A 25222-nucleotide genomic window follows, 5' to 3' on the forward strand; every position below is an offset into this window, starting at 1 on the left:
TACCCAGGAATGCAATGAGCACAGCCCATGGCTTTCTATGTGATGGACTCCCAAAGACTTGGAGTCATGCCTGCAACTTGTTCCTCGAGTGAAAATCATTTGGCCCCTTCCTGGCTGGTGGATGCCTCTGTTCTCTGTTGGCTCAGTCTTTGCTCAGCCCAAGCAATGCTGAAACCAGTATGAGAAGGGAAAGGAGTAAACGTGCTTGCTGCTGCTTCCTCACCTGCAGGAGTGTCTTTGCTATGGAAGCTTCCCAAATGGGCATTTCTTAGATTAGGCTTTCCACTTGGAGAAAGTACTGAAGAGATGAGATTATGCTACAGTGTTATGGTAAAGGAGGTCTGTTTCTGAGGGAAAGGCAAGGATTATTTCCAGCTCTTTCTTTCTTTAGGGGGAACAATATCTACCAAAGAAGAGGATGCTGTTGGTTGGATTGTGTTTGATCAAGAAGAGGAAAGGATGGTCAGCCCTAAACTCTGCAAACTCAGGGGAATGTTTGATGTCTCCCATCACCTCCACTGAGCTTGCTATTTCAGTGCCCTCTTCATTGACTTCCATGTACACCTCATGGATGGCCTCAGATATCTTCAGGCTCTCCACTGAAGAGATGCCAGACAGATTGGCCGAAGGACTGAACAGGTCGGTCATACCCAAGGCCATCAAGACAGATGTGAGGTTATATTTTTCCTCAATCTTCATGCGCGGGAGGTACACTTTCACTCTCTTCTTTTCCATCACATTAGGACTGGTCCACTCTGTAAGTTTTTCAAAGCTGATTTTGTTCTCAAGCTGCAAAGAGAGTCAGGGAATTAAATGCCTGGGATGCGAATACAACTTCTTCTTACCATTCATTTTAATCAAGGCTCTCATGAAAAAAAACCAAACCAGAATGGTACCTGAAGTGCATCCTATCAACATCCTTCTTGTAGTTTATTATTTGCCTCTCCAGTACTGCCTGTGTCACTGTCCTTTTATTCCATTCCTTACCCACCTGACACATTCCCTTCTGTTCAACTAATTTTGTGTCTCATGAGGCACAACCCAACAGTTTCACAGCCTAGCAAATTAGTCAGCTTGTCAAAGAGATTGCAAAAAAAGGCCATGAAAATTTACCTACAGTTGATAGTACCTAAAAAATGCAGACTTTTCTACATCTTTAATAACTCTATAACATAATTCCAAAATATTGCTGAAATAAGAATAATGGGTTATATAATGCAGGCTGCCTCACTTTTTCCCTTTCTTGAGTACAGATAGGTAATTTGATAACACATTGCTAACTTTATTTTAAATGACTGAAATTTTAATTCTGATTTTTTTGCTACTTCTTTCAGAAATCCTGCATGAGGATAATCCAGTCCACCTGACTGAAGGAAATTAAGGTTTCCAGTTTTGTTTCTTCCTTGCATCTGTCCATTTTTATGTCCTCTTTGCCATTAGCATCCTGCATTCTCTCAGTTGTTTAGCTTCATTTTCTTCCAAGACCAAGACAAAAGTTTCATTTAATTTTGCACAGTCAATAGACTATATCTGTGTTCTTGCCTCACCGCATACTGTTCTCTTTTTTTCTTTAAAGGAAAAAAACTTTTTTTTAACTAGTTCTCATGCATCTGGCAAAAACTGACTCAACCTGGCTTAAAGCAATTTTGATGCTTTCTTTTACTTTCTATGCTGTTCTCATTTTCTGTCCTTGTATGTTCATGGATTCTTTCTGCTGTTGATGTTCATCCCATTAGACCCAAACCTCTTCTGTTTTCTTTGTTTGATGTGTAATTTCCAAATATCTTCCATGCATTCCCTTTTCATCTCTATATTTAAGAATCTCTGAAGTCTTAACTGATGACGTGTTAATGATCAGGTAGTTGGGCTGGATTGGTTTCACCATTTCAAAATTAATAATATTTTATTAAGAACATGTTTTATCTAACTTTTTCATTCCATGATGACATAGTGTCATGGTTTAGCCCCAGCCAGCAACTAAGCACCACGCAGCCGCTCACTCACTCCCCCTACCCCGATGGGATGAGGGAGAGAATCAGAGGAGTAAGAGTGAGAAAAACTCCTGGGTTAAGATAAGAGCAGTTTAATAATTGAAATAAGGTAAAATATTGGCTGGATGGCCGAGCCCAGAGAGTAGTGGTGAATGGAGTTAAGTCCAGTTGGCAGCCGGTCATGAGCGGTGTTCCCCAGGGCTCTGTTTTGGGGGCAGTCCTGTTTAATATCTTTATCGATGATCTGGATGAGGGGATTGAGCGGATCGAGCAAACTCAGTAAGTTTGCACATGACACCAAATTGGGCAAGATTGTTGATCTGCGCACGGGTAGGATGGCCCTGCAGAGGGACCTGGACAGGCTGGATTGATGGGCCGTGGCCAACTGTATGAGGTTTAACAAGACCAAGTGCTGGGTCCTGCACTTCAGTCACAACAACCCCATGCAACACTACAGGCTTGGGGAAGAGTGGCTGGAAAGCTGCCTGGCAGAAAAGGACCTGGGGGTGTTGGTTGACAGCCGGCTGAACATGAGCCAGCAGTGTGCCCAGGTGGCCAAGAAGGCCAACAGCATCCTGGCTTGTATCAGGAATAGTATGGCCAGCAGGAGCAGGGAGGTGACACTTGGCACTGGTGAGGCCGCATCTTGAATACTGTGTGCAGTTTTGGGCCCCTCAATACAAGGAAGACATTGAGGTGCTGGAGCGTGTCCAGAGAAGGGCAACGAAGCTGGTGAAAGGTCTAGAACACAGGTCTTATGAGGAGCGGCTGAGGGAACTGGGGTTGTTTAGTCTGGAGAAGGGGAGACCTTATCGCTCTCTACAACTACCTGAAAGGAGTTTGTAGTGAGGTGGGTGTTGGTCTCTTCTCCCAAGTAGCTAGCAGTAGGACAAGAGGGAATGGACTCAAGCTGCATCAGGGGAGGTTTAGATTGGATATTAGAAAAAAATTCTTCATGGAAAGGGATTGGAGCATTCAAGCTCAAGGGATTCAAGCATTGGAACAGGCTGCCCAGAGAGGTGGTGGAGTCACCACCCCTGGAAGTGTTCAAAAACCGGGTAGACGTGGCACTTGGGGACATGGTTTTAGTGGGCATGGTGGTGTTGGGTTGACAGTTGGACTGATGATCTTAGAGATCCTTTCCAACCTTAATGATTCCTAGTTTTTACTTTCATTAAAAAATAATCCAGCCACCAAGCCAGGAAACATGAAATTGCTACTCTACCCTGAATTGGTTTGGTGGTGGACTTGGTAATGTTAGGTTAATGGTTGGACTGGATGATCTTAAAGGTCTTTTCCAACCTAAACAATTCTATGATTCTATGATTCTATGAAAACAGTAATGATAATAATAACAAAATAATAATAATAATAATAATAATAATAATAATAATAATAATAAAAAATAATATACAAAGCAAGTGATGCACAATGCAATTGCTCACCACCTGCTGACCAATACCCAGACAGTTCCTGAGCAGCAATTGCTTGTCCCTGGCCAACTCCCCCAGTTTATATACTGAGCATGACGTCATATGGTATGGAATAGCCCTTCAGTCAGTTTGCATCAACCATTCTGGCTGTGCCCTCTCCCAGTTTCTTGTGCACCTGGCAGCGCATGGGAAGCTGAAAAGTCCTTGACTAGCATAAGCAGTACTTAGCAACAACTAAAACATCAGTGTGTTATCATCAACATTATTGTCATACGAAATCCAAAACACAGCACTATGCCTGCTACTAGGAAGAAAATTAACTCTATCCCAGCTGAAACCAGGACACATAGCAATTTTTGAAAGCAGCTCATTTATGATGTTTAATCAGGATTTTCTTAAAAAAAATCATTAGTGATTCCTGCAAAGAATGCCAAATTCTCATTAATTTTAGCAACATTTCCTCAACAGTTTATATGGGGGTGTGGGTGAAATTAACTCTCAAAGAAAAAAAATATCTGCCCATACGTATGTCCTCTTGTGCAGGGCTACAGCAGCACTACGCTCCTCTGCCTTTGTTTTATTAGACTGAGTCCAGAGCTCTCCTAAGAGGCGCGTCTCTGCCTGAGCACCCGGTAGCACCTTGGGGGGGGTGGGGTGGGGTGTGCTCCCCTGCCTGCCCAGCACAGCCTTGGTGTGGGCAGCTGGGGTGTAAATGGACAGCAAAAGGTCTGATGGCAGCCAAGTCCCACTGAAGCGGTAACTCTTCTGCTTCCCCTGCCAGGGCCGTACCTGCTCCAGGCCAGAGATGTCATCAGGCAACAATACCAACATGCTCAGCTCCCCGCTGGCGTACGGAAGCTCCAGGATCTTCATCTTCTCTGCAGCCACCGCTGCCACTTTGAAGGTACTGTTCTGACACATCATTTGCACAGGTCTGCTTTCTTGCTGCAAAAACAGGAACGTGAGACAACGTGACCGGGGAGCAATTTTTCGTTTAGGCAGGCAAATGTATGATCCCTTTGAAAGGGACAGCACTCGATCTTCAGGCGTGTTGCCTTTGAAGAAGAGCTGTGTCTCCATTTTCCTCTCTTGCCTGGTGCTGTGCTCTGGTCAGACACAGGTCTTGCAAACCTGACAGTGAGGGACCCAGCTAAATCACCCAGCCAGTGACCACAGCATATTGTATGTGTAACACCCAGACTGCTGGCTATGTAAGCCAACAGCCTGGCTTCCTGTCCAGAAGCTGTGTCTGTGCCCCCCTACCTTTGTCATGCTGAAGGGAAATTCCCGAGTGTCTTCCTCTTTAAATGCCGTCTTCCATATCCCTTTGAAGTAAATGGCATTCACAAGGACCAGCACAGTATTGAGATCAACAGAACCTGACACAAGGAAATCTTGGATCTGTCCTTTAAGAAAGAAGCAGGGCAGAGAGTGGTGAGTTTCACAGCAGTAGTCTTGCATTTTAGAGGTCAATCGACATGCTGCTGCTTGACTTCCTCTTCTTCAAAGGTCTGCATGTGGAATTCAGGTTCATGAGGATGACTTAATACAGAACAACTGGCACGCGGCCAGACATTTCTGCAAGGTAGGTTCAAGAGTGGTATACATCCCCGGGAATATTTCTAACCAGTGCTTGGAAAAAGCTTTATATAGAAAACAAGGAACAGAAGAGGGAAGCAGCAATATAGATTTTCTGTTTCTCACTGTGCTTTTTTCTCACACTTCACTCTTGTTTTTCCTCCCACCTCAGCATGATAAATGTACACAAGCTCCTGAATCATTCCTTTCCCACCATGAGTCTAGTGTGGGCATCACTTTCTCCCCTGGAAGCCCAATTCTTACCTATCCAGCACATCCTTGTAAAATTATGCCAGTATTCTAGAGAAGCTGGGACTAACCTTGCATGAATTAAGCTCTCCAGACACAAGTGTGCATCTAAAGTGTGCATATGCTGGCACCTCTGCCTTTGGCAGATACGTTTAAAATGCACTGTCACTGCCACACAGGTGAAACAGAGTCATCCCTTTCCACAGGCAATATCCACTAATGGGACAGGAGGAGCGAATTTCTCCTCTAACGTTTAGTCTTTCCAGAAGTTGTTCAAATACAGTAGTGAGAGGGAAGTATATTTCAAAATCTTGTCTGACCTTACCATTTGTCTGATTTTCCACCCAGGAATTAATGAGCTGTCTGGCTTGATCTGATGCTGTCTTGAAGTTGACCATTTCCAGACCTGCTCTGTACAGTTTCTTCACACATTTTAAGTAGATCTGTAAAGACAGAAATTGTAGCCACCAAACTAGTCATATTTTAAAAACAGTATGAAGGTGAAACAAAATATGGCTAAAAGGATTTTTATAGTGATGCCATGGTTAGGCTGTCCTTATTGCTTACTTCCTGGAAGAACCTGCTAAAACTGTGGCAGAAAAATTATTCTGATCCATGACATTTTCAGGTCTGACATTTTTATTACTTGACCAGTTAAGGGTATATGTTGGAAATGTTCAAATATTTTCGTGAAGAAAGCCTGATCCAAAAACACTGTTTCAGGTTCATTTTGGAGTGTTTTATTATCATTATGTCCACTCCTTTTTAAAAAAAAAACATTTTTCCTTATTTTTAAAGAAAAGAAGCTTCTTTGTATATTTGTATGTTTTGTTTTGAAAATGTCAAATGAAAGATTTTGACACTTTCAAAAGTTGTTTTTGAGGTGAGGTTTTAAAGTGAAGAAATGTGCTGAAGTCAAATTATTTCCTGAAAATAAACAAACAACCTATTAAAATGAAAAGGCTTTGGGGGAGCAGGTGGGGAGGGGAGAATTACATTGCCAGTTTTGTTTATTACTCCATTCATTTGTGAATAGGGCCACCTTTTTGCCTGGAATTGCTTTCCATTCAGGCTATTGTCAGGGCTGTGGCAAAGGGAAAAGCTGTGGATGTCCACACCAGTGGGGACCACTGGATGAACACATCACCTACTCTGGGCAGTCCTCCTGGATTACAGGTTTATACAGGGTTTAGCAAGAAATCACTTTAATATGCAACTCACCGGTAGGATTGGACATGTCTTTTCAGCATAGAGTCTGTTGGCAATGTGGAGTGAATAATTGGCTTTTGGTGCAGTGATATCAGAGAGAAGTTCTTTAAACAGTATGTGGATATTCACAGACTTGCCACACTGAGTTGTTGATAAGAAGATAAAAAGATATAGCTGTTAGCTTATTTTACTAGGAAGAGAAGCTTATTTTACTAGGAAGAGAATTATTTAGAAGGTACACATAATATGGGGAAACACAGTGTTTGGACATTTGCAAATGAGCATGTACTACAGTCTAAAAGCTCCATGGGAGACATGTTCAATATAAGCAACTAATGATGTACAATTAATTCATAGCATGTGATGACATTCATTCTAGGTGATAACAAGCAGAAAACCTCAGTGATGAATCTGAAACTGTATGGCTCAGGAGTGAGGTGACAAAAAGAAAAATTCAGGTGTCAATGACTGCAATTGGTGAGTTGTCATAGATATAGAGCCTCTAGTTCCCAGCTTCTTCTTGCATTTTCATGGCACCTTTCTGCTGAAGCTGCAGATGGGAGAAGAGTGCTAGATGACAAGGGAATCAGGAAGTGTCTCATAATATAGTGAAAATATGGATCAACTGTCTAATGCCCCAAGAATAGTGTTCCAGGTGACACAGGCTAGGAGCCTGTAAGAAAAATGCACAATGATACACAGTGGCTGGGACTTCATTTTATGAAAAGGAGAATTAATTGTGTTGAACTGCTCCTTTCTAAATGCTTAACCAGTCACTAAATGCTCTAGCTGATATTACCTTTATTTTTCTTTATTTAAAAAAAAAAAAAAAAAAAAAGTCCTCTTGTTCTTTGAAAGTCCCACCTTGTGCTTGTGGATCCCAAGTGGGTGGGGACAGGCCAGGGAGCATGGCTTGTGTTATCTTTACAGAGGCAGCAGATTAACATGGAGGAAAGCACGCAGGTTGTATCAAGGTACTGGGACCCCCTCATGGTGCTCTTGGGGTAGCAGTGGGAACTGGAGGCTGGAAAAGTCCCTGTAGCTTTTGGAAGAACATGGTTACTTTCCAGCCTTTGAGGCTTCTGGGCTCTTTCCTGCTGAAGCATCTTCCTGCCCCACTTTGGAGTGTCAGCTGCAAGTCTAACTGCTGTACCCTCGCTCCAGGTGCTGAGCCCCTTTCAAGTGCTGTCCTCAAGCAGCACTTGCAGGTGTGCGCACGCTCATCTACACAAGGTGGCCTGGTGCCCAAAGGATCCTATCCTGTCCTGTCACTTGTTCTGGTGCAACATGTGCAGCCTGTCTTCTTTTTCTGGTTTGGGTTGTTTGGTTTTTTTTAACTTACATCTCTTAATTTAAGAGCATTAGCAAAGGTTTGGGAAGGTGTTGAACCTACTTGAAGCACAGTCAGAACAGTCTATTCTCAGGAGAAAAATGTGAAAGAGAAATAAATGTACCTTAGATTTCTGTACCTTGGTCTGAATAGTTCCTCCAAGTCCTGCAATTTTGTCAAAGTGAAGAACCTGCAATTGAAAGTAGCAATGGAAGAAATTAAGTAGGTGAAGTCCACTGAGAGCCACTGATGTTTGTGTTGAAACTATAGGTTTGGACTAACCAGGTCTGATTAGCACATAGATGAACTGAGAAGTTTCATGTGAGCTTTAAATCGTCTTTTTTACTTCATGTGCCACACTGAAAATTTGTGACTGAGATTCTCAGCTTAGATCCCTTCTTTTCCAGTTAATGGTATTCAGTCTATAAACCAGCTACAACCTTACTGTATTGTATTTATAACTGTGAATCTTGTTTTCTGAATATTTCATCTTTTGCATATTGCAAGTTGTTCTTTCTACCTGGAAGGAATCAGGTCTGTGAGATAATATAAGCTGAAGCAAGAGACCTGCCTTAACCATTCTTCAGGACTGCTCTTTCTTAACGGAAATCAAAGGCTGTTCTTGCCCTTCATGGTGAAAAGCAATTGTAAGTGAAAACTCAGCTCCAGATCTAAACCTCACGGTTTAGAATGCCATTCTTTTTCTAGGCAGGTTTGAATCCAGTGCCAAAATATGACTATGTGACTTTCTCCCCTCAGCTGGAGAAATTCCCAAAGATGTAAATGGGTAATCTGTTGCTGTGTTGGATGGGACCAAAAGGAGTTTGTATCCATTTATGTAACTTACCTTCTCCATCTGATACTCAGTGTTACCTCTTGCTCCCAGATAAACCATGGCCAAGGCTGCAATGATGCTCAGGGGAGAATAAAAGATGTTGTCGTTGGCATGGTGGACTTTCAGCTCTTTGAATACATCAAAACAAAATTCTGCATTTGCTGCACTGATGGAGCCCATTGTGAAATCAGTGTTGTCTGAAGCAAACAGAAATATGACTGTATAGTGATGATATGTAGCACTTGTTTTAAAAAGTACTGTCAGTAGCCCAGAAACCGCTAGTTCATTGCTGGTTTTGTGATGCTGAACCAAGGAATGATGTGAAGCCTACAAATTCTGTGATCATTAGAAATATTATAACGCCTGACCCATTTATCTCTGAATGCGTGTTTGGTTTCTTTCAGCAAGATACTAACTCATCATCAAGATGGTATCTTGTACTTGCCTTTTAGGAAATAGATAGTTTCATCCATGCTTCAATATGATAAATATAACACTGAATGGGTGAGTTTCTCTATGGCCATCCAGAGGACTCTGACTGATGTTTGGGCCAATGCAAACTTCATATTTCATTTCTTCTGTGGCTGCTCTGGACCATGTTCTGGATCTTTAAATCAAATCTAGTCAACTCACTATACTCTTAGTGTACTTCTTGCTGTTGCTTAGTACAACCAGCCACAGATTTGGAGGTTGCTCTCTAGTAGTTTATAGGAATAATGGGAGTAAGTTGCTCTGTAAACCCAACCAGTTGCTTAGATGCTGAACCCAACCAGATACTTAGATTTACGGGGGTTCTTTCCTGTAGTCCCATTTTGGACACTTAATCTCTGCTGATGCTTTTTTGTTGAGAAAAAGCACAAGCATATGTATCATAAATACGGGTTTTGCCGGTACAGCTTGAAATAGTGGAGAGCTGCATTCAGTCAGTCAGGTGCAAGTCCTGTACAGGCAAATTAATGTGACATGTTAAGGATATTTATTGAAACCTGCAGTAATTCTCTCTTTTGAATCTGAGACCAAGAAAGTTGCATACTGTTCTTGTATCTCTAAAACAGTTGAAGTTGGAGGAATAGCAGCATATCCATAGTTTGGAGCAGATCTGGTTGATTATGCGACCTGAGAGGCATCTGGTGCTAATGACTGTGGAACCACAGACTCTGTGAATCATCATACTGTACATCACCTATGTTCTTCAGGGACTGAGGCTGAGAAAAGAGAAATGCCTTTATTCCCAAAATAATTACTAACATTTTAAAAGAACAAGTTTTAATGTGACACCAGATTTTCAATGAAAAAGAGGTATTTCTGTTCAAAGATATGGTGTGCAAACATTCATATTTTGCACACCTAAAAGTATTTGGCAGTCAGACAGTATAAGATATATTGATAAGGCAAGGTAAAATTATTATATATGCTGTCTTTTTACATATCTGTCTTATACTTACCTTAAAGTCCTTAAACATAATATAACGGTTTTTTTCCCATATTAAAGAATGCAAATCAGAAACTACATTTTACTTAGGAGAAATACTTACCCCACAAACTTCAAAGATGCACGTAATAATCCAGCTTGCCACGTGAACCCAAACAGATTCTCTGAGCTCTTGGTGATATATATTGTACCACTTGAGACACTCCCACTGTTAGCCTTCAAGGAGTCATCTTCTGAGTCACTACCTTTCATCATGACCTTTTGATTCATTGCACTTTGAAACATTGAGTAGACCAATGTTACACTGGTACTTTATCCGCAGCAAGTCTACCTTTATTTATTGTAGTAAAACCTAACAAAGAAACCTAGTTTTTTAAGCTTTTGCTGTAACTTATAAGACTGTTCCAAAACAATTGGAGTTCAAATCTAGAATTATGTTTCATGCAGTTCTTTTGAACCTACACATTAATGTGATTGAGTCATATTAGGTAACTAGAGTCAAGTGAAAAACAAACACAAAAAGCTGAGGAAAACCAATGTTGAAACTACATCCAGTGAAACATAATACATTTTTAATAAAACTAGCTGTAACATCAGATCAGGTGATTGTCACAGTCAAGTGAAGCTACAGATCTCAAAATATTACAGGAAAATAAGACCTAGTCATAGTGCAGTGATCTGGGAGTGAGGAAACATTTCCCACCACAGTCCATTGTTAGTGAGCATCCACAGATAGAGGTGAGGAAAGAGTCTTGTATTACCAGGGAGTGCAAAAAAGTGCATCAGTCCCTGGAAACCTAGCTGTTTCTCTTCTTCTCACCTATGAGGCACTGTAAGTACAGAAAGCACTATAACACAGTATTCCCACCAAGCCTGAAGGCAAAAGTGGATACAGGGCTAACTGCTGAAGTTTTGATAAATATGCAACCACTCACTACAGCGTCTGTGCAGTAGAACAGAGGGAAGTTCCTCATGGACAGTGACCACCTGATGTTGCCAAAATAATGCAATTCCAAGCAGAGCCAGCTGGAGGGTAGTCGTTCTATTTGGAGGATTTTGAAATGGATTTTTTCCATGTAAGAACAAACCCAAAATTTTCTGTTTATTTTTCAAGACCAAAATAGTACTGCAAGTTGTTATGGTCTGCCAAAAAGTAGAAGTATGTTCCTGGAGACCAAGGACTGGTGTGGTTTATAGCTTGTACTTGTTAAAACACAGCCACATCTATTTCTGTACCTATGTGAAACCGAAGTTTTTTACCTGAGGTCAAATTATAGGGTCTGCAGCATATATGTGGAGGAGGGGAGAAGGGCTCTGAGGAGAAAGCATGTTTTGCTAAAACTTCATTTCAGTGAAAACATTTGGAGCAGCAGTGTTGAGATGAATTAGAGGTCTGAGGGTGGGCATGGCAGAGGAAAAGATTTGAGGAACAGTCAGGAATTACATATTTGCTGGGCTGTAAGTCTGACCCCAGAGTATTCAGATATTCAGAAATGGATTTTAACCAGCCAGTAGGATTTAAAGGATGATTGAGGGTCAGTTTTAATTTTCATTCTCCGCAGGTCATGGCAACAAGGCCCATGGTACATGCACAGGCCATTCTCATAGATCTTCCATACCTACCTTTTTACTATGGCAGGTGAATAAACCACAGAATCTGTCTGCAGGAACATTCATGGTCTGTTAGACAATCATAATGCACAATATCAAATATAATTCAGTTGTAAAAAGCTATTACTCTTTATTGAATAATAGACTTGATGAGCAGTAAAGAAACAAATCTGGCATCCGTAAAGGCCATAGGGGTGGATAATAGAAATCCCAAATTTGTACATATTAAATCACAGAGCATACAGCAGTAGGTGCACCCTCTGTGAATGGGAGAGAGCTACTTTACCCTTAACAGTGTGTTTTGTTTTGCTGAAGTGCAGGCATGTACGTGCAGAGCCTGATAATTGGGGTGGCTTTTAGCTTCCCAACTCAGAATGACCTTTTCGTCTCAGGATGTTATAGCAGTGATGAGAATGGGAAAATCGAAAGACAGTAAGCAGCTTCCCTCTCACCTTGTTCAATGTTCCTTATCCTGTGAGCTGGGCTGCTGTAGCATTTACTTTATCCTATCAAACCATTACTGCCCAAGAGCACAGGTTTTGTGTGGAAAGAGCTCTAGTGTGTCTTCTCTTATTCTCCCATTTTCACATATTCACATTAGACTTCCAGCTACTGGCCATCAGTTTCTCAAACATGCCTTTGGGGCTTCCATGAAGAGCTTTCCTGGGCAGCCACACTCCTTTGTACGCTCTGGTTCAATGTGTTTGTCCTGTGTGGGTATCTGTGAAGCATGCACCTGAAGGACAAAAACGACCCTGCGCAGATGGCCATCTCTTTGCCTAATGTCCAAGGTTTTCTCAACAAACATTTTGTTGCACCAACTCCTCTAGAAGAGGGCATGTAGGTGGTTCTGGTATGTTCTCCCAGCCAATATATTTGCCTTCTTTGTACACTCTACATATCATACCTCTGCACCAGCAAGATCACCACAACAGTTCACCACGCAAGTAAGCTGGTTGAATGTCTGATAACTGCTCAGTTTCTGAATTATGCTAGCTACCCTGATGTGACAAATTACTTTGTCAAGGCAGGCAAGATAGTTTAAAATACCCAAAGTAAATGAACCCATGGAAGGGAAGAAGTCTGGTTCTGCCACTAATCATGGATGGGGCAGTATAACTTCTCCAGAGAGTAGTCTGTCACTACACACCCTTGGGTTTGTTTTGTATTTTTTTCTACACTGAATGTTAGTGCAAAAGTGGTTGCAGAAGCAGCCTGTGAGTAGCTGAAAATTTTTATCAGAACGGGCTATCCATGTGCAGTCATCAGCAGAAAAATGCTCTTTTGTAACTTTAAATAGGGCATTGGACCTGGGGAAATCAGATGCTACTCCTGAAATTCAAAAGCTAAGTAGCGTAGCACTGAAAAGCAAGACAAACAGGTTAAATTCTGTTCCATATCCATGTTTGTCCCAGGAAAGAGGTCAGCAAGGACTCTGCTGCCCTTTATCTGCCAGGTCCATTGTGGAGCTGTTCCTAAACTAATTCATGGGGTTTGCCATTCTTCCCCAATGTTGGCATAATCAAGGAAATACTAAGCAGCAAAGCTCTTTCCAACATTTCTCTGTTCAGATTTTCACATTTCATTCTTATGGTTGCTCAGCAACTAGTTTGCAGTGTTTGGGAGTAATGTTTGCTTATGCTTTGGATGCCCTGTTTATCTGCATCACATTTATCAGAGACTATACCGGCATCTCACAGTGAACTGAGATGCAGCCAGAGAGGTCCCATTTACAGGATTTCAGGTGCTTTTTATTCAGTCATGGTATTTGCTGTGCTGGAGATGATCAGCTCTGTGTGGTGTGCATGCAGTCTGAGGCAGACTGTCACTGGTATTAGTGCTAGCACTTTTAAGACAACTACCAACCTCTCGGAGAGTCAGTGTGTCAGGCCTGGGGTAAAGTTAATGCCTAACATGTCCTTTCCCCTTCAGAGCTCATAGTAGCTAGTACGTCAATGTGTATTGTGTTTGCACAGCAACTCAAGGTAAAAGGAGGCCAAGCACATCCACCAGTCCTCTATGCCCCTTGATTGCTGGTTGGCTCTAGCAAGAACTCTATTTTTTATAATAAAGCAGCAGTAAAATGGTGACTTTTTTCTGCTGCACATGCTTGCCAAAAGAAAGAAAAAGGCTTGCCCAATTTCCACTCCTCAGGTAGCTGGATCTCACCCACTGCAACTGTGTCATGCTTGTGGTGCACTCTGGCAAGCGGTGCTGCTCTTTGCCTGGTGCACGCAGCTGCTGAGTAGCTCATCTGTGTAGCCTCTGAAGGGACCTAAGTTTATCAATGCTTCCTTCTTTTTCTTTATAGTATTGGCTCAAATAAATGGCATTTGAAGTGATACCTTACAGAGTCTGAGTGCTTTTCTTACTGGCATCATAAGGAAGCAGGGGTTCATGGTATAAAACCTTCTACCAGTTACAGTTTGAAGGAAATAAGCACACATATGGGAAAAAAGTATTACTCAGAACCGCTCTCTTTGACTTTTTCATTGAGAACTTCCTCTGCCCTTGTTGTCCATCCATTGCAAATCTTGTGAAGATATAATAACAATTATGTTAGGTACTAAGAAACAGTTTAAATGAAAGCAAAATATCAGAGAAAACTGGGGAGAACTGAAACCATCAGAGAGATCAGAGTCTAGTGGAAAGGTGAATATGTAAATTGAGACTTACTTAGTAATCAGACCGTGGAAAGACACAGATGTCTCTAGTGTGGGACAAATGGGCGTTATCTTTCCACGGATGCTCATGCAAATAGTATTTGACTTCTTTTGCTTTGCTTTTTGGCAGTGTACGTGTTTGTAGGCTGTGAGGTATGCTGGCGTGGTTCAACAGGCTGTGCAGCAACACTCAGCATCAAGCCTGTCCCTGGGGAAGAGGCAGTGGCATCCCCTTCAGGATCGTGTCTGCTCCAGGCACCATTTGGAGTCTCCAGCTTTTCCCTGCTTTGCAAGCTCTGTTGTTTGGCATTGCACATTTACAAGCTACAGTTCCCCCCAGGAAAAGCACTTGTTGCCAGAGTAGAGGGTTTACCTTCTATTTTTAAGTAAACATCTCTGATTTTGTGGGACCACTGCCCTCTACACTAGGAGCTGCTACCACTACACTAGCAGCAGGAGGCTGCTTTCCAGCTCCTGGTTGTTTTCACCACGTTTCTTAGATGTTTTATAAATTAAGATGGCAATTAGAAAAAAGATTGTGAGAAGAGAAAATAGATTTATTTATTTATTTATTTATACTATATTTTGTTCCTGGTTTCAAAATTATCTCAATATCCCTGGAGCAAGTTTAAAAAAAAAATAATACAAAGATCTTAAGTGACTACTTCTGCTGTAGTAAGCTAAGTGACAATCCTTGTTTGAGCCACACCTTCTCTTTTGCTGACACACAGAATTCCTTCTCTTGTTGTGAGACTCATGCTCTTCAGGATGATATTTTACAGCACTTGCCTTTATCACATATGCCATTAATTGTTTTTCTTTTACATTTTATCTGAAAATACATAGTTCTGATTATGCAAGCTAATACAGTCTAACACTGTTCATTTCACGCTTTTTTTTTTTCAACGTAAGTAATTTACATTTGAGACAAATCAGATACACACAAAATACCGATGGCAGTCAATTAAAAACATGCATGGCTATTTTTTGCATACCATATTCCTCAGAAGAGCCCACAGCCTGTGTTTGGTGTTCTCGTCTCTTACCAGCTAGTTGATGTGAAAACTGTGCCTCTACTGATAATTTTACTATTTCAGGCTCTATTTCACACTGAAATTGCAGCCATGTGAGAGAGCTCCACAGACTATCATGAATCTGCTTTATTTAGCAATTGAATTTCTGTTGCATACTGTAATTTATTGTAATTTTTCCTGCACACCTCAGCATTTGGAAGAGCCCTTTGTATCCGCAGTTCTGAAATGGCACTAGTATGCTCCCAGCATTTATCTTCTTCCCATCGTCAAGCAACAGGAAAAAGAGAGTGAGTAACTAAAGCTGTGGAATATTTTTCTTTTAAAAGCAAGTATTTTTCATGTGTCTATGGATTTTGGACATTGCCTGCTGCCAAACTGGGTGGGCTGCTCTGTTCTCCATAAGCCCTCCCTATGCCTTCCCACCATGTACTCTGCAACATCCAGGAGGTGGTTTAGGTCATCAGGAAGCAGATTAACTTTACCAGAAATTTTCCTCTTGATTTAGGTACAAGAGAGCTGCTCATTACCTAGTAAGGCAAGTAATATTGGTGGCGTAAGGGAGGGAGCAGGAACACATGGAAGGAAGGAGACAAGGGAAGCAGCATCCTCCTTTTCAATGGCATTAGACTGGTTCAGCCATGTCCTAAAACTGCACTCTTAATTCCCTGGTAAAATCAAATGCGCGAGAGAAGCAGTAGGTAAGGCTCAGGGTTTACCTATCTTAATGTGGAGTTGTCTTAGCACAATGGATATTTAAAAATAGGAGGTAGACTTCAGTGTCACTTAGACACTTTTCAAAGGATTACCATTATTTTTACCTGCTATATTAGACTATTATTCTGTCCACTTAATTCTGCAGACTACTACATTTAATATTTAGTTTGCAGTGGTTTTATGATGATAAAAGGAAGAAATACAGGCTACCCATTCAAATACAATCACTATAGATGTTTTTATTAGTTTTTTATGCTGATGAGGAATAAAACGGAACAAGAAACTCGTGGTATCGGAGGCACAAAGAAAGAGAGCTGGGGTTTTTTTAAAGGCAAGAATGGCTGATCACAGCTTAAAGTTTTATGTGGGAATTAGTTGTCTAATTCACAGCCATCACAGAGCAGGCCTTATCAGAAAAGGCCTTCCATTATTCTGAAACCCTGTTTTTGTTACGTGGAAGTTTATGAAGCAGTTAGAGAACTTTTTAGCACATACAGGTTTTCTCACAGGAAAAAATAAGGACTGGGTCTGCCCTGCTTGAGAACAAGCAAGATTACACCAGAAAAGTCTTCTGCTTTCTCTGCTTTCTGAGAATAAATCCTGAGCGCCTCATTCCAGCTTGAAACATGACCCCTGGTCAACACTTGAAGGAGGGTTCCCACAGGAATACTTTGCTACTCCCATACAAAGTGGCATTTTCCTTGAGACCTATACAGAGGTTGGGTAGGTAAAGACAAAAGAGACCAAGTACCTAAGTTTATCCTTTTAACGCAGATCCTTATCCTCCTGTCTCCTTCATATGGGAGAACATATCACTCATCTTTAGGGCACTAAAATCATGGGTTTATTGGAGACATGCTACATTAGGAAAGGATCAAAATAAGATTTTCTATGCAGACATCTCCAGAGGCCTACAGCTCTTTGGCAAATATCACACAGTGTATTTTAAGGTAGATGTCATTTTAGTGAGGCCTCCTGAAAGTAAAACATGCCTGAAGTTGATGTTAGAAAGGAAACAGTTAATTTTTTTCAGGTTTTTAATCTCTAATTTGGCTCTTATCAGATAGTCTTTTTTACAGCAAATTAACAAATTAGGATAAAGCCTAGCGAAAATGTGCTCGCTTTTTGTCCTCGGTGCTTACCAATGCAGATGTTAGTGGGGAGAAAGATCTAATTTCCAAAATAAACTCCACTTAAGGGGAGGAGTATCTTCCAAAGAAGAGAATGGTATTGGTTGGGTTGTGTCTGATGAAGAAGAGGAATGGATGGTCAGCTTTGAACTCATAAGAAATTGGGTGACACAGAGGTAGCACAACAAGTCCCATGGCACCACCTGCTTCAGTGCCCTCTTCATTGACTTCCACAAATGACTTCTGGATGGCCTTGGACACAACTAAACCATCTTTCCTAGAGATTCCTGACAAATCAGCTTTTCCCCAGTCAAAAACATTCATCACTCCCATCTCCTGGAGAGTTTTGTTGAGAACGTAACTTTCCTCCATCTTGAACTGGGGCAGGTACACCTTCACTCTCAGCTGTTGCATCCTAGCCGAGCTGGTCCAATCTGCTAGTTTTTCATACGTGAGGGTGCATTCAAGCTATAAGGTGGTATTGATAATAATGATTGACACCATAATGAACGGAAGGAAAAGATAATAAGGTTCATCTTTTCCCGCTTGTCTTCTGGAGCAATGTTCAAGTATTGCTCTGTTTGCAGCCCCTTATGTATGCTACTAGAAAGAAAAAGAAGTATTACCTGTTCTAGGCCAGTAAAGTCCTCACAGACAACTTCAGGAAGAAGAATGAACATGCTCAGTTCATTCGTAAAGTATGGGAGCTCTATCACTTTCATTTTTACTTCCTCTATGATCGCCATGTTAAAATAACCTTCTTGAAACATCATCTGCACTGTCTTTTTCTCGTTCTGGAACACATGAAACATTAAGCAGAAAATACAGAAATACAGAAATGATCACTCTGGTTGTAACTGGCTTCAATATTGAGACTACAGTTCAGTCCAGAAAACATTACTTACACTGGTCATGGGTTTAATGTACTTGTAGCATTGATGTGTTCCTACCTCTTAACTGTAGCTCCAGTGAAGTTATCCATCTGAGAAGCATAAAACCTACTTTTCCATTTCTACTGGTGCCAGATTACTTTATTCACAACTCCCTTGTTATGTCATTCTTTTTTCTGGCATGTCAGATGAGGAAACTGATACATCTGATGCAACGATGAATCTAAATTCTTCATGAATAATGTATACATTCTCCCGAGACAATTTGTCTTTAGCTCATTTTTTCCTGAAAACAAACACTATTGTGTTGGTAAGTAGTAGCAGAGGAACAGAATCCTCAAATTCAGTCCCAAAAGCAGACTGGTTTTGAAACAGCATCCTTAGTTGCAAAATCCCCAACAAAGTTAGTGCATGTGCTCAGTGACTTTGACTCAGCCAGGATCTCAGCTGCACGAGAACACCTTCTGATAGGAAGTGATAGAAACAATTACATATTTGGTTATCAAACTGCAAAGATGTAGCTTTGCATTGTTATAGCTGAAGACCAGTGTTTCATCTTGGGATAACAGAAAGGAGGAAAGCTCCCATCTGTTGTTATAGGAGACTGACATCTGATTTCCATCCCCCAGATGTTTCAGTTCCTGCCCATACTGTACCTTGTTCAGTTGGAAATACGTTTCATTAGTGTCTTCTTTCTTAAATTCTACTGCCCACTTTCCTTTAAAATATATAGCATTGACCAGGACAAGTACAGTGGAGGGATCAATAAACCCAGCAGCAAATAGGTCTTTGATTTTACCTTTAAAAATAATGAATTAAAAAGAATTATTACTTTGTTTAGGGAATCAAGTGCATTTGGCTATTAATAATTACTCCTATAAATCTGAAAAGTAGTATAATGATGTCAGACAAATAACAAAAAGTTTATGTACAGCTTTTGAAGCCAGGAATACAAGGCACTTTTGTACTTCTACATTTATTTCCTACTGAGCAAAAAAAAAAATGCAGTAAGTGTTTAATATATAAATATATTGCCATCTTTGAAAAAAAAAAGGTGGAAACTGAAATTCAGACATGATACTCCTAACTGGTTGGATTGCAAACCAAACAACCTGCGCATATTCTTCTTTACCTTTTGTCTCATTTTCCACCCAGAAGTTAATCTTCTCCCTGGCTGCTTCTTCAGTGTATTTAAAATTGACTGCTTCCAGTTCTGCTCGATAGAATTTCTTTGTGGAATCCAAGTATTGCTGAAAAGTACAAATGACAGAATTTTATCATAACATGATGATTTTTATAAGATTGATAATTTCATGGCTTCAAGGTAATTCCGTGTGGTAGATCAGCAAGAAAGGAATGAGTAAACCAGACATATATAAAAAAATTCATTGAATTAACTCAAGCATTCAGTTTTTAGAGAGACATTATTGATAACAAATCATATTTGCAAATATATTTTTCTGTATTTTCAAGCTGAAATGTCTCATCACAGTAAAAAATATCTAAGACCAAAACTTAGTACCTTTCTTTATATATCATTGTCATGCTGCCTGTCTTCCCCCAACCACCAAATGAAGAAGGTTGCCTTATTTTGAACAAATAACCAGGACTGATAATATCACAATATGTGGGTGTGTGTGTGTGTATATATATGTATTACTCTGAGTAGATATATGTACTGTAAAATTTATAACTTGTATTAAGTACAAAACTTTTCCAGGCTGCTGGTCACCTTTTTCTGCCTCTGAAAATCTCACTTTACCTAGAGTGCAACGTTTTGGAAGCAAGATGAAATCTTGACTTGAAAAGAGAAAGGTGGTTACAGAGATAAAACAGCACTGTTCCTAGCAATATTCTTACAAACTGCTTATGTCTGGTTTCCTGAAGAAATTATTTGTATGCACTCACATTGCCTGCACTGTCAGTGTTCCACAGGAATGTTCTGAGATGGTCAGTTCCACATAAATTAGACTAATTGACAAAAATCTCAAAGATGCTACTTTCTTCTAAGCCTTGTTTGAAAAGGCAGCAGGAATCAGAGTCCCATATTAGCATAGACTCTGAAGGAAAGGTGGAAGAGTGAGTACAATCATTTTATTAGAAACAGAGAAGACACTGGGGGAAAAGAAGTCTCCTGCTGGTCACAGAGCTTTGTTCTTTGGATAGAAATGACGCAGCAAGAGCCAGCTCTGTTAAACGCTGGGTGTGCGTGTCAAGGATATATTGACGTTGATTAATGCTATCACATTTTCTGGAATGCCCAGAGAGAGCTGTTACCATAGATCTGTTTCTTTATATAAAAGATTTTAAGTCATGGCTTCCCAGTGCTCTGCTGTTCCCAGTGTCTAACCGCTGAGCAATTGAGATGGAAAGGCTCCCTGACTGCAAGGGCTGTGGAGTGCAGTCATGTGGCAGCACACCCTGACAGCACCGTTGTGTTTCATTTCCCTTTGTACTTTATGATGGAAGAAATTCTACTGAGCTCGTAACTCCCAGGAGCTATTAAAATGGACACCACGGCTACTTACCTGGAAGAACGGATAAGTAATTTCTCCGAAGAGCCTGTTGGCAATGGTGAGAGAGCAGCCTGGTCTGGGTTCACTGACTGCAGCTAACAGAGCCTGGAACTGGGAATGGACTCCTCCACCTTCTTCGCACTTCAAATGGGAAACCAGAAGTTTCTTAGTAGGCTTCAGCTTTCCTGTGCAAAGCTGGACCTGAGGGTGAAGTGCAGCCTCCCTCTGCATGAGAAGCCTGAGTCCACCCAGCTGATACCACACCAAGACACCACCTCCAGCTCCCCCTCTACCAGATGTACAGAATGACAAAACAATTCCCCTTCAGGCCCACACCAGCCCACCTCCAAATCACATTATATCCTACAGTGATCGCTCTGCGCACACTAAGCTAAAGTCTGCTGGCTTAGAGCCGGGGAGGAGCAAGCTCTGAGGTGCCTTTGCGGGTAGCAATTTAAGCACTTATCACATCTTAGATTGGTACTGCTGTTTTGGTTAGAAACCTGTAATGAGAAGGCTTAGCTGTTGAAATGTGTGACCTCAAAAGGCCCCTTAGATAACTAATAAAAGAACAGTAATAAGCAGGTCTGCAAATCCAGACAGAAAGGGTGCTCAGCCCTGCTGTGCTTTCTGATTAAGTGATGGTTTGCAAGGAAAAAGGCTGACAAACCAGCACTTGTTGCTTCAACTCAGAGCTGTAACTGTGCCTTACCTTCTCAGAAGGGTATTTGTTTCCCTGGCTTGTACTGCTCAGCACTTCACTGAAATGAAATACCTGCAATGTAAATGCTAGGTGAATGCAGCTGAGTGATGGTACCTCAAAGCTAAAACAAATCATTGCAAGCCTATCCCAAAACACAGTCAGACACAGTAAATGTGGAAAGTCCAGTTGTTCTTTATCATGAGATCCTTGCGAGTGAGCAAGAAGTTTTCATAGAGGGTGAGCTCATGAAATCTTTTAAATCTTTCTTCTTGGAGTGATACCTCCAAAACACTTTCTTTAGCAGTGATGTATTCATTGAATGATGAATTACTGTAATAGCGTTTAGTCTGAAAAAGTTTGGTATTAGGAATAGCATAAGAGAGGGGGCTTTTAAAGGTATGCTGGCACATCAGACCTTTGGATATTTAGGAAATATATCAGACGGTACTGTCAGCCTCTTGGCTCATATCTTGCCACCATCACCTTTTCAGAGCAAAGGAAACCCACCTTCTCAATCTGTTTCAGTGTGTTGCCCCTGGCTCCAAGGACAACCATCCCAAAGGTGGCTGAAAGACTTAGTGGGGAGAAGAAGATGTTTTCATTTCTTTTTATTTTGCTCAGCTCTCTGAAAAAGTCAAGACAGAACTTGGCATTGGCTGCGCTGAGAGAGCACATTGTGGCACTGTGATCGCCTGCAACAAGGCAAACAAAGATTTAGTCTTCTCATCCTTATGCCTGCTAAGCTTAGCATGCCTTGGTAGAGCACAGTAAGGTTTTCTGCAGTAGCATGGCTGAATTGTTCAGCACTTCACGGAAGATTCCTGACTTGCCACATCTGGGATTTCACAGTGAACTTCAGATGGAAACAACTCATCTGAAAACCAGCACCCTGAATGGCAGGAGAAACACATTTTCAGAAACAGTATTCTGAGTTCAGCTGTTTCTCCAGCTCAAGCAATATCTATGGCTTTGTCACTTAGTGCTAACCTTATCCTAAGTACAGTCCCAGCTCACTTTATGTCCCAATCTTTCTTGCCTCGAGTCCTCTAGGCATAGCACTTATCAATTACACCCCTTGATCATACCTCACTCTCTGTGTCTCTCTCTAAAAAGTTTGTGGTATTAATCAGCTGTGCCTCACACAGTGTCCTTCAAAGGCTGGTTGCTTAATGAACATTTGACAGAAAATTGAACTGATAGGCTCACTAAGCAAGATTTTCAACAAAAGCACACTGCATATAGGTGGAAAATTCCAGTCATATTTTTTATTTTATCTACAGCTTTAACATTTTTCCCAGATATACTTCAGTTATGATCACAATTATTACTAGTAGATGATCTTGAATGTTCTGCAAAACTCTTCACATCTTACACCTAGGACAGAGTTCTTTTCTTATTAAAGTCTTTTCCCAGTATCTTCATCCAGTAAATTGATGCAGAGGCATCTGATCCCTTAGAAAGTCAGTTCAGTATTTTAGGGTTTCCACTATTCTAAGTCATTTTTGGTTTGATTCCTACTGAGATTGAATAACTTTCTCCACAGATGTGGAAGATACCTTTTCCCCATTACACAAGAAGAATTAAATTATCTGTATAAATATTTAAAATCTGGAATGGTGTATAAAGATTATGTTCTCATAAATGACCAAGCTGGATCATGCAGAAAAAGTGGGAAAAGGTTTGGTTTTAATCTTCTTTTAGAAACACACCTGGTAAAGCCATTGTGCAACCTAAGCACAGCTTCATCACACAGCCCACACATTTTAATGTATTCCAAACCATTGCCCAGCATCTTGAAAATATTCTCACTTCCTCAAAATATGTTATATACAGTATATATATGCTAAGCAGATATGTACTTCACTAATGCACATAGCAATCTTCAGACATTTCATAGTTATGTCATTTGTAACATAAAGGTTAGAATTAAAGGTCAGGGAGATATTTACCTTCTCAGGACTGATGGTGTCAACTTGACTGTTGAGCTTGATGACAGGGCTTCTGGAGCAATGGGATATAAAGCCATTGCCACTCCCAGTGGCAGCATAATTTTCATTCATGATGAATCACATTCCTGTCTGTTGCAAGCAGTTAGCATAATTAGGGGACCTTTTGTGGAATCTTGAATTTTTCCTTATCCCCAGGAGTTCAGAAAGAAGTCACCATTTCAAATGCATACTGAGATGTAAAATAAATCTACCTAGTTACAAAAAAGAAAGCAAACACCTAGAAACAGCAGAGTTTTCAGGTTTTTTACCTGTAAAAAAAATAAACTCTACAAAATTTGATGTGTGTTCCTGTCAGAAATGGCACCAGAGAATGCAAACACATGTGCTTTTGTAATAGAAATGAATTATTAAAACCTCTGCAGGTGGCACAGTAGCAAGGGGGGAAAAAAAAAAAAAAAAGTACCTATTTGGCCAACTGTGACGTGATGCAGTGGTGCCAGAGTGGAGGTAGGGCAATTCCCTTTGACTGCTCCAGTTCTGTGCTTCTGAAGACTTCTGTCTTAAAGATCCCTTCCAGGGAATTTTCCGTACCTGTTTTTTTCCTCAACTGGAAATTTAGTCCTTAACAGAGAAGAGGAATTTAGCCATTTATTCCAGAGTTTGCTGAATATCCAACACCTTGGACATAACAGTAACTTGCTTTCACTTGCATGACATCCTAGAAGAGCGGGCCTGGTGCATGCACAGCACAACTGTGCCAAGTGTGCGCATTGGGTGTGCTGCAGCTGAGCACTCTGCAGTTATTGCAGTGATGTGGCACAGATTGTGTGCATTCATATCAACCACACAGCATGTGCAGACTAACTCTGGTACACCTGGGATGCTATGCTTCCTGCAGAGACACTGTGGTTAGGGGCTCCCCATGCATCATCTGCATTTCCTTAGGATTTCCAGGTGGAAATATGAGAGTCCTGTTCCTCTCCTGGGGTTTCCTGATATTTCTACTGTAAGTGGGGAAGGCATTTGTGGCACAAGAGACAAGACACAGAAAAGCTATCCCTGTCCACGTAGTCTTCTTTCAAAACCTTGCATTCTGCAGATGTGTTTACAAGAAATCTGGACAAGTTTTGACCAGGCTGGCTTTCCACAGGACACTGATGTGTCAGCAAAGTTTAGCCCAGGACTTCTCATTACTCCTCATTTTTATCATTGACTCTGAGGCAGTCTGGTCCTTGCCTTATATTGCTTCAGCAAGGCATAGGCAGCAGGGACAGAGCAACCTAATTATAAGAAGTAGTAAGTTTCTGGGGTTATTTTCCTGAAAAAAAATCTTCCTTCACTTTAGGTTGATATGGTGTGTGGGTGGGCAAGTATTTGCATGAGTGTATGCAAACACAAACACTTATAACACTGTTTTGTAAGAAGTACTTAGTTAACGCTAGTAACATGTTTACATATCAACCCAATCAGATACTAGGCTTCTCTGGTATTTAGGAAGCTCTGAAGGCAGTTTCATATCAGTCATAAGACACTCAAGAATTTATTTCTTTTCTGGTTAGAATTTTCTCATATCTTTTTCCTGGAGGAACTAGAAATTAAAAATGCGCTGTTCATTCAAGCCCTGAGGATAACAGGGCTAGACCTGCACAGATATTGCCTGAAGGGAAGAAAGCCGTGGAGTCTAGTTTTGCTTGCTTTAATGTTCAGGCAAGAAAACTTCCCAAAAAAGGGTCTGTTTTGCTTTCCTGGTTTCTGCTGAGGAAGTGGCTGCTCTCCACACAGTCACTTCAAAACCCAGCTCCTGAGCCTGTTCCTCATGTTGTCACCTAAAGAAAACTGCAGAGGAGAAGTGGGCAGATGCTGTTCCCTTTCTTGCAGTGGTGGGCTGTTCTCTGCATTCTTATTTTTGGCACTAGGCATAGCACAGCTGGAGGAAAAATGTTGTGGAATATAAG

General features: G+C 41.0%; 2 protein-coding genes across 2 annotated transcripts; both read right to left on the reverse strand.

The window, feature by feature from the left end:
- Positions 1–387: 387 nt before the first annotated feature.
- On the reverse strand, positions 388–8805 carry LOC104036858 (ovalbumin-related protein X). Its single transcript, XM_075706009.1, has 7 exons — positions 8638–8805; positions 7930–7980; positions 6473–6601; positions 5577–5694; positions 4688–4830; positions 4214–4369; positions 388–789 (listed from the first exon to the last, which is right to left on the reverse strand). Exons 1-7 carry the CDS (start codon positions 8803–8805, stop codon positions 388–390), a joined length of 1167 nt encoding a protein of 388 aa, XP_075562124.1.
- Positions 8806–17272: 8467 nt separating this feature from the next.
- Positions 17273–21993, reverse strand: LOC104036859 (serpin B4). Its single transcript, XM_075706008.1, has 7 exons — positions 21826–21993; positions 21328–21390; positions 20628–20756; positions 19232–19349; positions 18756–18898; positions 17836–18003; positions 17273–17677 (listed from the first exon to the last, which is right to left on the reverse strand). The coding sequence occupies exons 1-7, from the start codon at positions 21991–21993 to the stop codon at positions 17273–17275; spliced, it is 1194 nt and encodes a 397-aa protein (XP_075562123.1).
- Between the last annotated feature and the right edge of the window lie 3229 nt (positions 21994–25222).

Source organism: Pelecanus crispus, chromosome 2 (assembly GCF_030463565.1).
Source record: "Pelecanus crispus isolate bPelCri1 chromosome 2, bPelCri1.pri, whole genome shotgun sequence".
In the NCBI taxonomy this organism is placed as follows: domain Eukaryota; kingdom Metazoa; phylum Chordata; class Aves; order Pelecaniformes; family Pelecanidae; genus Pelecanus; species Pelecanus crispus.